Below are 13,034 nucleotides of genomic sequence, written 5' to 3'. Positions count from 1 at the left end.
TCAACACAAATATGGACAAACTGTTGGGTTAATTTGTTGTAATTTGTCTGTATTTTACAAAAATTTGTGTTGAGAACCCAGCATTTTATTTGATCATTTATTTTAAAAGTGGTGTCCCCTTTAGTGGTGTAACGGATCACAAATCTCACAGTTCAGATGCCATAAAGCTTTTTTAGTCATGGATTGGACCATTTTCGGATCAGCCAAAAAGGGGAGGAGACAAATGTAATTTTCTTTCCATTTATTACAAAACAGCACTACAATAAACCTTTGGTTTTAACAAACAGATCTTTTCTGGAATTTTATAAAAAATAAAATGAAGAAATAATCAGTTGAATAAAAATAAATAGTAAAATATTCAGTACTGTGAAAAATTCACTGTTACTACTACTGTTGCTGATAATGCTAAATGTATATATTTAGTATAAAATGTATATTTACATGTATATTTAGTCTCATTTACAATTAATTATTCTGTTATGCACTCATAAAACTTAATTTTTCATTGCAAGATGCATCATTTGTGAAGAATTATTCAGTGGCATATTTTTGATGACCGATTGTTAAATAGCGTAACTGCTGCCTACAACTTTCATTTTTGAGTGTTATCAACTGCATATGACAGTGATTTTAATCTTTATATTAAACATCAGTTATTTTAACTAAACTATAAACTGTTATCCCAGTACTTTTGTGTTATTTGACTGTTATGTAACTTCATAACTAATTTAAAATACTAAATACTGAATCTCTTATGATTAATAATCATGCAAATCACCATAATTTATAAATTATGTTGCTTAGGTGTTAAGATCCCGATCTTTTAATAATAGCCTAAGAAACCCACCACATCCCGAATAACCCACCACAACTCCTTATGTCATCATTGTATTTTACTGGAAAGCCTAAATGCTTTACATGTTTTTGAATGACGCGAGAGGTGATATCTCTGTGATCTTTACAAACCTAAGATTTATCTACACGACAAGTAAAAAAATGTATTAATCCGCAGGACATGTATGTTCCAAACCGCAGCTTGTGATCCGTACGAATCACGGATCAAGTGTAATCCGTTACACCCCTAGTCCCTTTAGATCTTTTTATGTTTACCACCACATATACCCTTCTAAAAATAATTGTTCTTTATTGTAATCAGTGTTTCCATTAATAACCTATAACATTCAGGATACATTTTCATTCCACGAGACATTCTTTACAATAGAACATTTTTTAAATGTTCTTCAAGCTATGGAATATGGTTCTGCATCTGTACAAATTTCACTACTTCTTTGAAATTCATCCATCCATCCATAATAGTAAAATTTATTTATTTTATTTTAAAGATTTAGTTTGTTAATAGAATTTGGATCTGTTTATGTATTTTTTTTCATATTGGTATAATCTTACAGTTTGATTAATGTTATTATAAACTAAAAAAAAAATGGTTCTGGATATGAATTTTTGGGAAACAAAAAGGGTTAATTTTTTGGCAGTGAAGCCAAAAAATCAACCCGGGCTCATTGTGGAAACGTAGCCCCGCAGACGTTTCTGCGGACCGCGATTTACGTCCCGGGAGATACGTATTTGAGCGTTTTTTTGTTTTCGCGGATCCGAGAGAGGCCGCTGTGCGCGCTTTTTCGCTTCTCGGGCGGGCGCCTCTCGGGAGCGCATGGCGTTCGCGCCCGTGCTGTTCTCGCGCGAAAAGCCGCCGGATCGGGAAAAAAAAAAAAAAAAAAGCAAAAGCCCTCGTTGTTTTCGGATCCCGTCGCGTTCTCGCCCTCATTTTCTGGATTCCGTTTTTCGTCTTACCTGATTTCCGGAACCCGCCGTTCCCCGGACTTGATCCCGGTCGTCGTCCACCACGGCCGGCTCTGGCTCCTCCTCCTCGTCTGGGGCCTCCGCTCCGCCGACGCAACGCTGTGAGCTAGGCGGACAAACTGATTGCGTCGGGAAAGCCCTCCACTCGGAGGCGAGCCGTCGGCCGGCGAGCGCGAAGAGGAGGGGCGGAGCGGCGCCACACCACCCCGCAGCGTTCGCTCAAAAAAAACCAAACGCGGCCTTTACGTACTTCCAGCCACGTAAATCGCGATCTCCAGAAACGTCCGCGGGGCTACGTTTCCAGAATGAGCTTGGGTTGCAAAAAATCCCATCTTTAAACCTGCATGATCCAATTAACCATTTCTCGTGCATGATCACACCGGTGTGATCATCCTTGGTGTGATCATCCTTGGTTTTGACTTTGGCAGTTGTTTATCTTCATGAATATCTAGTCAAATATTATTTACTGTCATCATGGCAAAGATAAAATAAATCAGTTATTAGAAATGAGTTATTAAAACTGTTATGTTTAGAAATGTGTTGGGAAAATCTTTCCGTTAAACAGAAGTTAGGGGAAAACATAAACAGGGGGGCTAATAATTCAGAGGGGCTAATAATTCTGACTTCAACTGTATAGATCATTGGGGCTGGTGGGTCATCTTAAATGTAAACTTGACACATCGCCATGGGAACTTTAGAATGCAGTGGATTCTCATGCAGGAGGGTCAGCTGTAGTGTTTAAATCTCAAACGTGAAAGGGTTAAAAGGTTTCTACCCTTGCATTCATTGTCTTTTACTTACTAAAATTTAACTTTGTCTTATTCACAATCTTGCTTATTCATGTCCATAGTGCAGACTTTTGAATCTACATCAAATCCTGGTGCAAGATGAAAATGTACGCCAATAACAACCTATTATTCTGATCTGATAATCTGCAACCTATTTGTTCACCACATTTGATCTTTAACCACAAAGCCAACGCCATTCTACAGTATAAATGTTTGCATGCAGTAAAATAAAAGAAAGTTAAGTCCTACATAACATGACATTCTCCCAAAAAAAAAAAAAAACGACATTAGTGCTAAAATACCATTAACTCCAGCTCTCAGAATCACCGACCACAGGCGTTCGGGTTTGGAGTCAGAAAACTGTGTCCTTCGGGCCAAAGAGCAGAAACATTAATAGAATTTGAATCCCATTAGGCGAGTGTAGGTGGCGTGTGTTGCTCTAACGCCATATTGCAGAGGAACATTGATTAATGGCCTTTGTTTGTAGCTGTGGAGCTCACAGGCCTGAGGTGGAGAAAACCTGAGAGACCAAACCTCTACTCTTCATTACAACACAAAGCGCAATTAAACTGTGTGTGTGTGTGTGTGTGTGTGTGTGTGTGTGGTTGTGTGTGTGTGTGTGTAAGAAATGCAACCTCTGCGAACAAACAATAGCCTAAACGGCGCAAATTGGCAAAGCCTCTTGGGGGAGGGGTGCTGTGTTTGTATCTTTAAGCTGGATGAAACAAGCTTTTATTTCAACCTTAACCTGATTTGGATGGTGTTTTTGCTTTCTGGAGAGCAGCGAAATGATCTTGGGCTAATGTGTGTGTGTGTGTGTGTGTTTTTGTGCAGAGCGCTGGCGGATATTTTGCGACAGCAGGGGCCTATTCCCATATCACAGTACGAGCATGAAAACATCGGCGCTATTGACACCTCGCCTAAAGAGAACACACCTGTGCGGACGTCCAAGAACCACTACACACCTGTGCACAACAAAAACAACCACGGTAGGTGATGGGCTTTTTTATTCTTTGCTTTACATTTTAACCAAAATGCACTGTTTTTTTGTAGTTTGTTTTTTGGAGATGCACTTGAGAAGGTCACCCTTACTTCCAGTTCACTTCCAGACTGAAAATGTCCTAATTTCTGTTGGTTTACTCACTAGGGATGGGCGATTATATTATCACTTGCAATATACCAGTTAGATTTCTCCACACAATTTCACTTATAGTTGCATGGTGGTTCAGTGGTTAGTACCGTCACTTCACAGCAAGAAGGTCACTGGTTCAAGTCCTGGCTGGGCCAGTTGGCATTTCTGTGTGGAGTCTGCATGTTTTCCCTGTGTTGGCGTGGGTTTCCTCTGGGTGCTCCGGTTTCCCCCACAGTCCAAAGATATGCGCTATAGACCTGTTTCATGGCTGCTGCATGGAGGGCGCCATAGCGACCAGCGTCTTCCGGTAGAATGCTAAAAACTTCTGTTCACAGCCTGTACAACTGGTAATTTGCGCTCCGAAAATGGGTTTCAATAACGTTTTTAATGGATAACAGAGTGTTTTTGTGACACGCAACTTAGAAATGTGTCTGTTAAAGCGTTATAATCTGTCACTTGTGGGTCAAGCGCGTCAGAAATACGAGAAAAACGTTCTCCTAGTTTACGTGTCTGCCGTCAGAAATAACAGTGTATGTGTGTGTTCCTGGCCTGTCAGCTATTAGCTCAGCGGCTCTTTAACACACACACACACACAGAGAGAGAGAGAGCAAACCAGAGTACTGGCATGAAACTTAACAGGTATGAAAGTCGTGCAATTTACAAAAATGACCAATAAAAGTCTGTTACTGATCCTCTGCTGGCTGATTTGCTGTTCATTTTAATCGCGAGCCGTTTGTGTTTTTCGTGTGTTGTATTCACCACCGTTTGTGTTTTTCTGTCATTTCGAAATGACACTAGCCTATATTTTCACTTTGTCACAGTTATTAAATCAGTGTATTAGTGGCACAGTACAGGCTACTTGTGTGTGTCAAACATTTTGGTGAACTACATTTGTTTGGGCTGGTTATATATTTGAAATAAAGAGAAAATGTTGACTTTAGCGATGACAAGGCTTCATTTAAACTGCAGAAGATGCCGTCTGACAACGAGGGGAAAATGCCTCACAGCAGCTGTTTTCCATCCTATTAGATCGCATTTCTTTAAATGATCAGTCCAGGAGATGGTGCTGATGGACAACAGTATTAGTTCAAAGAGGATAAAAGCAGGTAAAATAGCTTAAAACTAACGTTTCAAAGCTGTCCAAATGTGACTGTTTACACGCATCAGCTGCCGACCGGAAGTTCTTCGCATTCTCCTTGCGCATACATGCAAAGCATAATGGGTAATTTTGCGTTCCAAGAAAAAGGTCTATAGGTGAATTGGATACTAAATTGGCCATAGTGTATGGGTGTGTGTGTGTGTGTGTGTGAATATTCAATTCAATTCACCTTTATTTGTATAGCGCTTTTACAATGTAGATTTTGTCAAAGCAGCTTCACATAAAAAAAACATAGTAAATTGAAACAGTGTAGCTCAGTTTTCAGAGTTTAAGTTCAGTTCAGTTTAGCTCAGTTCAGTGTGGTTTAATAATTACTACTGAGAGTCCAAACACTGAAGAGCAAATCCATCGAATTTTTACCAGATTTCTTATCGGACATGCAAGATTAACACATAACTTTTTACTCAAAGATGAAGACCCTACCCTATGTTTTCACTGTTAAACCCCATGGACTGTAAAACACATTTTACTGGACTGCCCTGCTTTTAATGACTCCAGAAAGACTTTTTATGATGAGAACTCCCTTAAGGACACTTTTTAACAAAGTGACACCAGAAAAAGTATTAGAATTGTATTCGGCAGAAAAATCTTATTTGAACTGTACATTCAATTATTTATTCTTTACTGTTGATGTTTGTTAATAACTGAAATGCTATTGCCATGAAAATAGCCTTAGTAGCTGACATGGCAATAAATAAATAATGAATGAATGAATGAGCAAATCCATCGATGCGCAGCTCTACAGATCCCGAACCATGCAAGCTAGTTTATGAGTGTGTAAGGATGTTCCCCAGTACTGGGTTGTGGCTGGACGGGCATACGCTGCGTGAAACATATATGCTGGAATTGTTGGCGGTTCATTCCACTTTGACTACCTCTGAAATAGAGACTAAGCTGAAGGAAAATGAATGAATGAATGCATTTCACTTATCAAATCACTTATAATCAGTGGTGTAAAGAGTACTGAAAAATTATACTTTTACTTGTACATTAAGTAAAAGTACCCAAAAATGTAGTGCGAGTAAGAGAATCTGTTGTAAATATTGCTCAAAGTATGAGTAAAAAAGTAGCCCATTTAGAAGTTCCTTAAGTGTAGTGAGTATTAAGATGTGATGCGTTTACATGCTATTTGTATATGTGTGTTTGAAAACGATTCTGTAGGGAATTTAGTGATTGTTTAAAGCCATTTATGGATTTCATACTGTAAACGTCTTTATTTTTATCATTATCTAAACCAGTGGTTCTCAAAGTGGGGGTCGTGGGAAAATGAAGAGGGGGTCGTCTGGTGATTTCCAAAAATCTATTTTTATTAAACCAGTAGAATGACCATATTTTATCCATAACCTACTGAAAAAAGATAGTTGTTTATAGTTACTATACTATATAGTTACTATAGTAGCTTATAGTTACTAGTTCTATTAGATTGCGACCCCTGAGGTATTTACATTATATTAAAGACACAGATGCAGATGCAGCAGATTGATTTTATAATACCAGGTTAAACTTTCTGGCACATTTACAGCACTGATATACATAAAAAAAACATTAAACGAAGAATAGACTTGGGTCTACTGGTGTGTGCCCGCCATTGCATGCAAGCTTTCTGTATTTATAACCACCTTAGAGGATTTTGGGGGTCGCGAGTCACTGGCATTGTTATTTTGGGGGTCACAGGCTGAAAAGTTTGGGAACCCCTGATCTAAACCAGTGGTTCCCAAAGTGGGGGTCTAGGACCAGGGCTCGACATGAACTATTTTGATCACCAGCCACTGTGGCTAGTAGTTTTCCAACATTACTAGCCACTCGCCATTTTTACTAGTCACACTTTTGTTGTTAGAAAAATATATTTCTATTCTAAGAATTGTTAAAGCACAGGTGTCAAACTCAGTTCCAAAAGGGCCGCAGCTCTGCACAGTTTAGTTCCAACCCTAATTAAACACACCTGATCAAACTAATTGAGTCCTTCAGGCTTGTTTGAAACCTACAGGTAAGTTAGTTTTTAGCAGGGTTGGAACTAAACTGTGCAGGGCTTCGGCCCTTTTGGAACTGAGTTTGACACCCCTGCGTTAAAGCAAAAGCAGCAACTGCTGCTGCTTACAAAAATACATAAAAAAAAAGCTCTTGAAGGCAATAGGACTGTGGATACACAAGCATCACTTTTTGTTACGTCTATTACTACTAAAGAGAGCTGGTTGCACCAGTTACATTTCCAGGCACGGATGCTTCATGCGAGGAACGGTTTCTTTTTTAAACGTTTAAACACTCGCGTGTTTTAAATCAGCTGTGAGTATGACACTGAAGCCTTCATCAGTGAGCGGGGATTGTCTGGTGCACCTGATCATCCTCTCTTTTGGTATTACATTTTTTTTTTTGCTCACGCGAACACAGATATTATTGTCATCTCTCACGCTGGCCTCTCATTGGATAATCTTTATTTTTGAACTCTGATTTTTAAGAAAACTACAATAGCTACTAGCCAAATTGGCTAGTGAGGATGGCTGTCTAACCCGCCACAGCAGAAGTCTACCTGCATTTGACGGTTAATGTAAAGCCCTAGTCAGGACCCCTTGAGGGGTCCCGCGAAAACGACGGGGGGTTGCTTGGTGCTTTCCAAAAACCTAATTCATTTAATTAAATGATTAGAGTTAGCATATTTTATGCATAGTTATTAGTTACATTAAAAATAAACAACATGCATGTATTGTGAGCCCTGGGGTGATTACGTTAAATTAAAGACACAGCAGAAGTGTCAGATGCTGCAGATTGATTTTATGGCACCAAGTTAAAGTTTGACATCACTTACATACATAAAATGTGGATGATCTCTGAGTGGCGTTCTCCAAAATTTAAACAAGAATACACTTGGACCTATTGGTCTCTGTGTTGGGTTTGCAAGATTTGTATGTGTATAACGACCTCAGAGCATATTATGGGTTGCAAGTCACTGGCATTGCTATTTTGGGGTCCCTTGCTAAGAAAGTTTGGGAACCCGTAATCTAAACAGTCTTAAACGTGCGTGCCCGGGCTATGCATCAGCAGTGCTACAACACATAAGCTATTTTTCCAAATTGCATTGTTTTTTTTATTGTTTTTTTTATCAGTTTTAGCAAATTTGTTTGTAAAGCTGCTTCTGACTATTACATGTATTGAACACCCTAATTTATTATGTTAGGTAAGGCGATATCTCATACTTAAAGAGAAATTGTGCTTATGCAATGGCAAAATTATATAAAGCTTGAAGATTCCGATTTGGTACTAGGTATTGGCTAATCCCCATAAAATGAAATCGGTGCTCAGTATTGACTGCAAAAATCCTGATCGGAGCATCCCTTCTATATATATATATATATATATATATATATATATACTCACTGGCCACTTTATTAGGTACACCTGTCTAACTGCTTGTCAATGCAAATCAGCCTATCACATGGCAGCAACAAGCATTTAGTCAAGGTGACCTGCTGCAGTTCAAACGACTTCTGTTTACCTTCATTAGCTACTGACACTGTACCAGCCTACTAGATCTCTTCGGTTTCTTATTTATTTAGAAAATGATTTTTTTTTCACTAGAAAAGACATTTATTTCTTCATCTAAGATCATTTGCAGCCATATAAAGCTGCATTGAATCTGTATTGAAGCTGTATTTTCTGTTCATGATTAAAATCATTTGCTGTGAATTAACTTCTAAAACGTGTAAAACTGCTAGGCATTATTATTTATTTTTTTAAACATTATTATTATTATCAATTATTTTTTAGTTTGACTACAGAACAACACACTGTTGGCCAATGATTTGCCCTACTTGACCTGTTTAACTTAGTTAAGTCTTTAAATTGCACATTAATCTAAATACAATTATCTTGCAAAATAACCAGTAAAATATGATGTACTGTCATCATGGCGAAGACAAAAAAAAAAGTTATAAATGTTTATAAATGTGGTGGGAAAAAAACATTCTTATAATTAAAAAGCATTGGGAAATGTTTAAATAATTAAACAGTTTGAAAGAGAGAGAATGAAATGAAGAACATGATCCAAGTAGTTCAATGGATCTTTATTATCCATATCAGCAACGAAAAATGAAACTTGTTTTCCTGTATGCCAGTGTAACATCAGCTGACATCTGAGAAACATGCATTTAAATGTGTTGTTAAATAATTAACTGTAAATCTCCTGGGGGAGTTCAAGAAAGTATTTCATGTCAAAAAGGTTGATCTGACGGAAGAGTTTGGCAAGTGTTCAGTCCCGGGAGCAAGCATGAGCTGACGAAACACAAACCTTCAGTTCAGTGTCAGTCATTCTGAGGATCCGGCAGATGCATATATATGCGTCAGTGTATATGTGCACATCTGTGTGTGGGTGAAAACATATGTTCGCCAGTTTATTTACGTCAGGACGTTTGAGGAAACATCTGTCGTGGCTCAAACTTCTCTTCCACTGCACATGGAAAAGCTCAGCATCAGACTAATGCCGAGTTCAAACTGCATCCTGACTTTGACTTGGCGACAGGTTTTAAGAAATTGCTGACAGGTTTTGAGAAATTGTTGACAAGTTTGGAGAAATTGCCAAAAGGTTTTGAGAAATTATTGACAGGTTTTGAAAATTTGTTGACAGGTTTTGAAAAATTGTTGACAGGTTTTGAGAAATTGTTGACAGGTTTTGAGAAATTGTTGACAGGTTTTGAAAAATTGCCGACAGGTTTTGAAAATTTGTTGACAGGTTTTGAAAATTTGTTGACAGGTTTTGAAAAATTGCCGACAGGTTATGAGAAATTGTTGACAGGTTTTGAGAAATTGTTGACAGGTTTTGAGAAATTGTCGACAGGTTTTGAGAAATTGTTGACAGGTTTTGAGAAATTTCTGACAGGTTTTGAGAAATTGCTGAAGGTTTTGAGAAATTGTTGACAGGTTTTTAAAAATTGTCGAAATGTTTTGAGAAATTGTTGACAGGTTTTAAGAAATTGCTGACAGGTTTTGAGAAATTACCAACAGGTTTTGAGAAATTGTCGACATGTTTTGAGAAATTCTCGACAGGTTTTGAGAAATTGGCAACAGGTTTTGACAAATTGCCTACAGGTTTTGAGAAATTGCCTACAGGTTTTGAGAAACTGTCCACAGGTTTTGAGAAATTCTCGACAGGTTTTGAGAAATTGGCAACAGGTTTTGACAAATTACCAACAGGTTTTGAGAAACTGTCCACAGGTTTTGAGAAATTCTCGACAGGTTTTGAGAAATTGTTGACAGGTTTTGAAAAATTGTTGACAGGTTTTGAGAAATTGTTGACAGGTTTTGAGAAATTGTTGACAGGTTTTGAGAAATTGTCGACAGGTTTTGAGAAATAGTTGACAGGTTTTGAGAAATTGTTGACAGGTTTTGAGAAATTGTTGACAGGTTTTGAGAAATTGTCGACAGGTTTTGAGAAATAGTTGACAGGTTTTGAGAAATTTCCAACAGGTTTTGAGAAATTGTTGACAGGTTTTGAGAAATTGTCGACATGTTTTGAGGAATTGTTGACAGGTTTTAAGAAATTGCTGACAGGTTTTGAGAAATTACCAACAGGTTTTGAGAAATTGTCGACAGGTTTTGAGAAATTGTCGACATGTTTTGAAAAATTGTTGACAGGTTTTGAGAAATTGTCGACAGGTTTTGAGAAATTGGCAAAAGGTTTTGACAAATTGCCTACAGGTTTTGAGAAATTGCCTATAGGTTTTGAAAAATTGACAACAGGTTTTGAGAAATTGTCGACAGGTTTTGAGAAATTGTTGACAGGTTTTGAGAAATTGTCGACAGGTTTTGAGAAATTGTTGATGATCCCAAGGATTCCATATCCGGGACCAGGCCATATCCTGAGCTGCTGCTGCGCTGATGGTCGTGGGGAGTGGAGAACATGTGTCTGATTCCAGCGACGCTCCAGGGACAGACGAGTCTTCATTGAGGCCATCTTCCAGCATAAACCACGGCGAATGAAGCTCTGCACAAGACTTTTGGCCAGCGGAGAAATTAAAATGGTCGTGCCCAACTGAGTCTGGTTCTCTCAAGGTTTTTTTTCTTCACTCCCATCAGGAGAAGTTTTTTTTCCCTCTCCGCTGTCGCCACTGCCTCGCATGGTTCAGGATTGGTAAAGCTACGCATCGATGAATTTGCTCTTCAGTGTTTGAACTCTTAGTAATGATTAAATCACACTGAACAGAGCTAAACTGAACTGAACTGAACTTAAACACTAAAACCTGAACCACACTGTTCCAGTTACTGAACCACACTGTTCCAGTTACTATGACCATTTATGTGAAGCTGCTTTGACACAATCTACATTGTAAAAGCGCTATACAAATAAAGCTGAATTGAATTGAGTTGACAGGTTTTGAAAAAAATTACCAACAGGCTTTGAGAAATTGTCGACATGTTTTGAGAAAATGCTGGCAGGTTTTGAGAAATCGCAGACAAATGCCTGAAATCACTGGCAAACCCGTGCTCATTCACCTGAGTAACAATCACACAGTATGAACCACACAGTCAACCACACAGTCCCCCTTCATGCATGTAAAGCGTTTTGGATGTATGGCCATGTGCTATATAAATACACATTACATTATATTACATTGCATTGCATTTAGCGCTGCAGAAGACATCAGAACTGCTGGATTCACAACATGTTAATTCATCATTTTCTTGTGAAACGTACATGGCAGTTTAACTGGGAGAGGAATAGATTACATGCTCTAGTAACATAAACACACCGTTTATGTATCGTATGTGAATAACGCACAACATTCAGGTATATATAACATTAATTTGTAATGCGGTCTCCATAGACATCAGTGTATATTTTAGATATCTTGCATAAATATTTAGCGCAGACCTGTTTTTGAGAAAGTGTCTGCCAAGGGCCTTTTTAAAATTTCACATTTTAGAAATTTTCAGCAGGTTTCCCACCCCAAAATAATACTAATAAAAAAGATGACAAACACAATGTACTTACTCGCAATACTTAGGAAGAACCTAAGTAATCAAATTCTGTGGCTGGATAATTTACACAGTAACAACTACCCACTTCCATCACACAAAAAACTGTATAAAATATTTGTTATTATGGATCTGATAATAATTAAAATGCTATGTTTTGCTAGTAGTAATGTGTATTCGAATGTCTGGAACCTCAAATAAATGTTATTTATTTGAAAACACTGATAAATTTGTGATTTATGACAAACACCACATATCTTTTTCTATGCCTCAGCGCGAGCCATCAGATTTGAATGTCAGCTGTTGATTACATGCACTGAGAATGTTAATACAGATGTACTGTGTGTCGTTTGTGTTTGAGTTAATCACTGCTTTGGCTTGTTGTAGATCAATATTCAAGATGCCGGTGAATAAACTGAATGCAGCTGTGTGTGAATGAGGTCAGCAGCTGGGTTTATTGCGCTCAGTGCTGCTGATTGTCTTGAATGCCAGTTTAAAGTTGTATATCTCACTGCATCATTCAGGAATTTCAGAATGCCATTAATAGGGTCTGTCTCATGATTTTATTTAAAAAGCAGCATGTGTGTAATCAAAGTATCAATTAATTAATTTATTTGTTTGTTTGTTTGTTTGTTTGTTTGTTAATAATGCATAATGCAAATGTGTTTTAAATAAATAAACACTAGAAAAACGAATGCGATAAGGTGATACTGAAGACTTAAGTAAGTTTTATTTTACAATGTATAATAATAATAAAAGACATTTAATAAAGTTAACATAAAAATAACAATATACTACATTTTGATAAGATCTTACTTTTTTTTAATTGTCAAATAAAAAGTCCAACATATTTAGCAGTTTTTTTAAAAATGTGAGATTTTATTAAGACATATATTGCTTTTTTCTCAACCCGGGCGCATTGTGAAAACGTAGCCCCGCGGAGGTTTCTGCAGACCGCAAAATACGTTCCGGGAGGTACGTATTCGAGCAGTTTTTGTTTTCGCTGATCTGCGAGAGGCCGCTGTGAGCGCTTTTTCGCGTCTCGAGTGCCTCTCGGGAGCGCGCGCCATTCGCGCCCGCACTGTTCTCGTGTGAAAAGCCGCCGGAGGCCGCTGTGGAGCGAAAGTCCTGACTCGGTGGTCATTTTAAATCCCAGGATGTCCTTCAAAAA

General features: G+C 38.0%; 1 protein-coding gene across 4 annotated transcripts in view; it reads left to right on the top strand.

The window, feature by feature from the left end:
• Positions 1-13,034, top strand: part of LOC100332354 (shisa family member 6) — a 214,940-nt gene that overhangs the window by 31,449 nt on the left and 170,457 nt on the right. For all 4 annotated transcript variants that reach the window (XM_073944118.1, XM_073944117.1, XM_073944119.1 and 1 more), the window contains exon 3: positions 3,441-3,595. In XM_073944118.1, the coding sequence (XP_073800219.1) occupies positions 3,441-3,595 (155 nt within the window). The remainder of the gene's footprint in view (positions 1-3,440; positions 3,596-13,034) is intronic.

The sequence above is a fragment of the Danio rerio genome, chromosome 3 (genome assembly GCF_049306965.1).
Source record: "Danio rerio strain Tuebingen ecotype United States chromosome 3, GRCz12tu, whole genome shotgun sequence".
Taxonomy (NCBI): domain Eukaryota; kingdom Metazoa; phylum Chordata; class Actinopteri; order Cypriniformes; family Danionidae; genus Danio; species Danio rerio.
The sequence above is the reverse complement of the archived record's forward strand: the minus strand, read 5'-3'. Positions and strand labels throughout refer to the sequence as shown.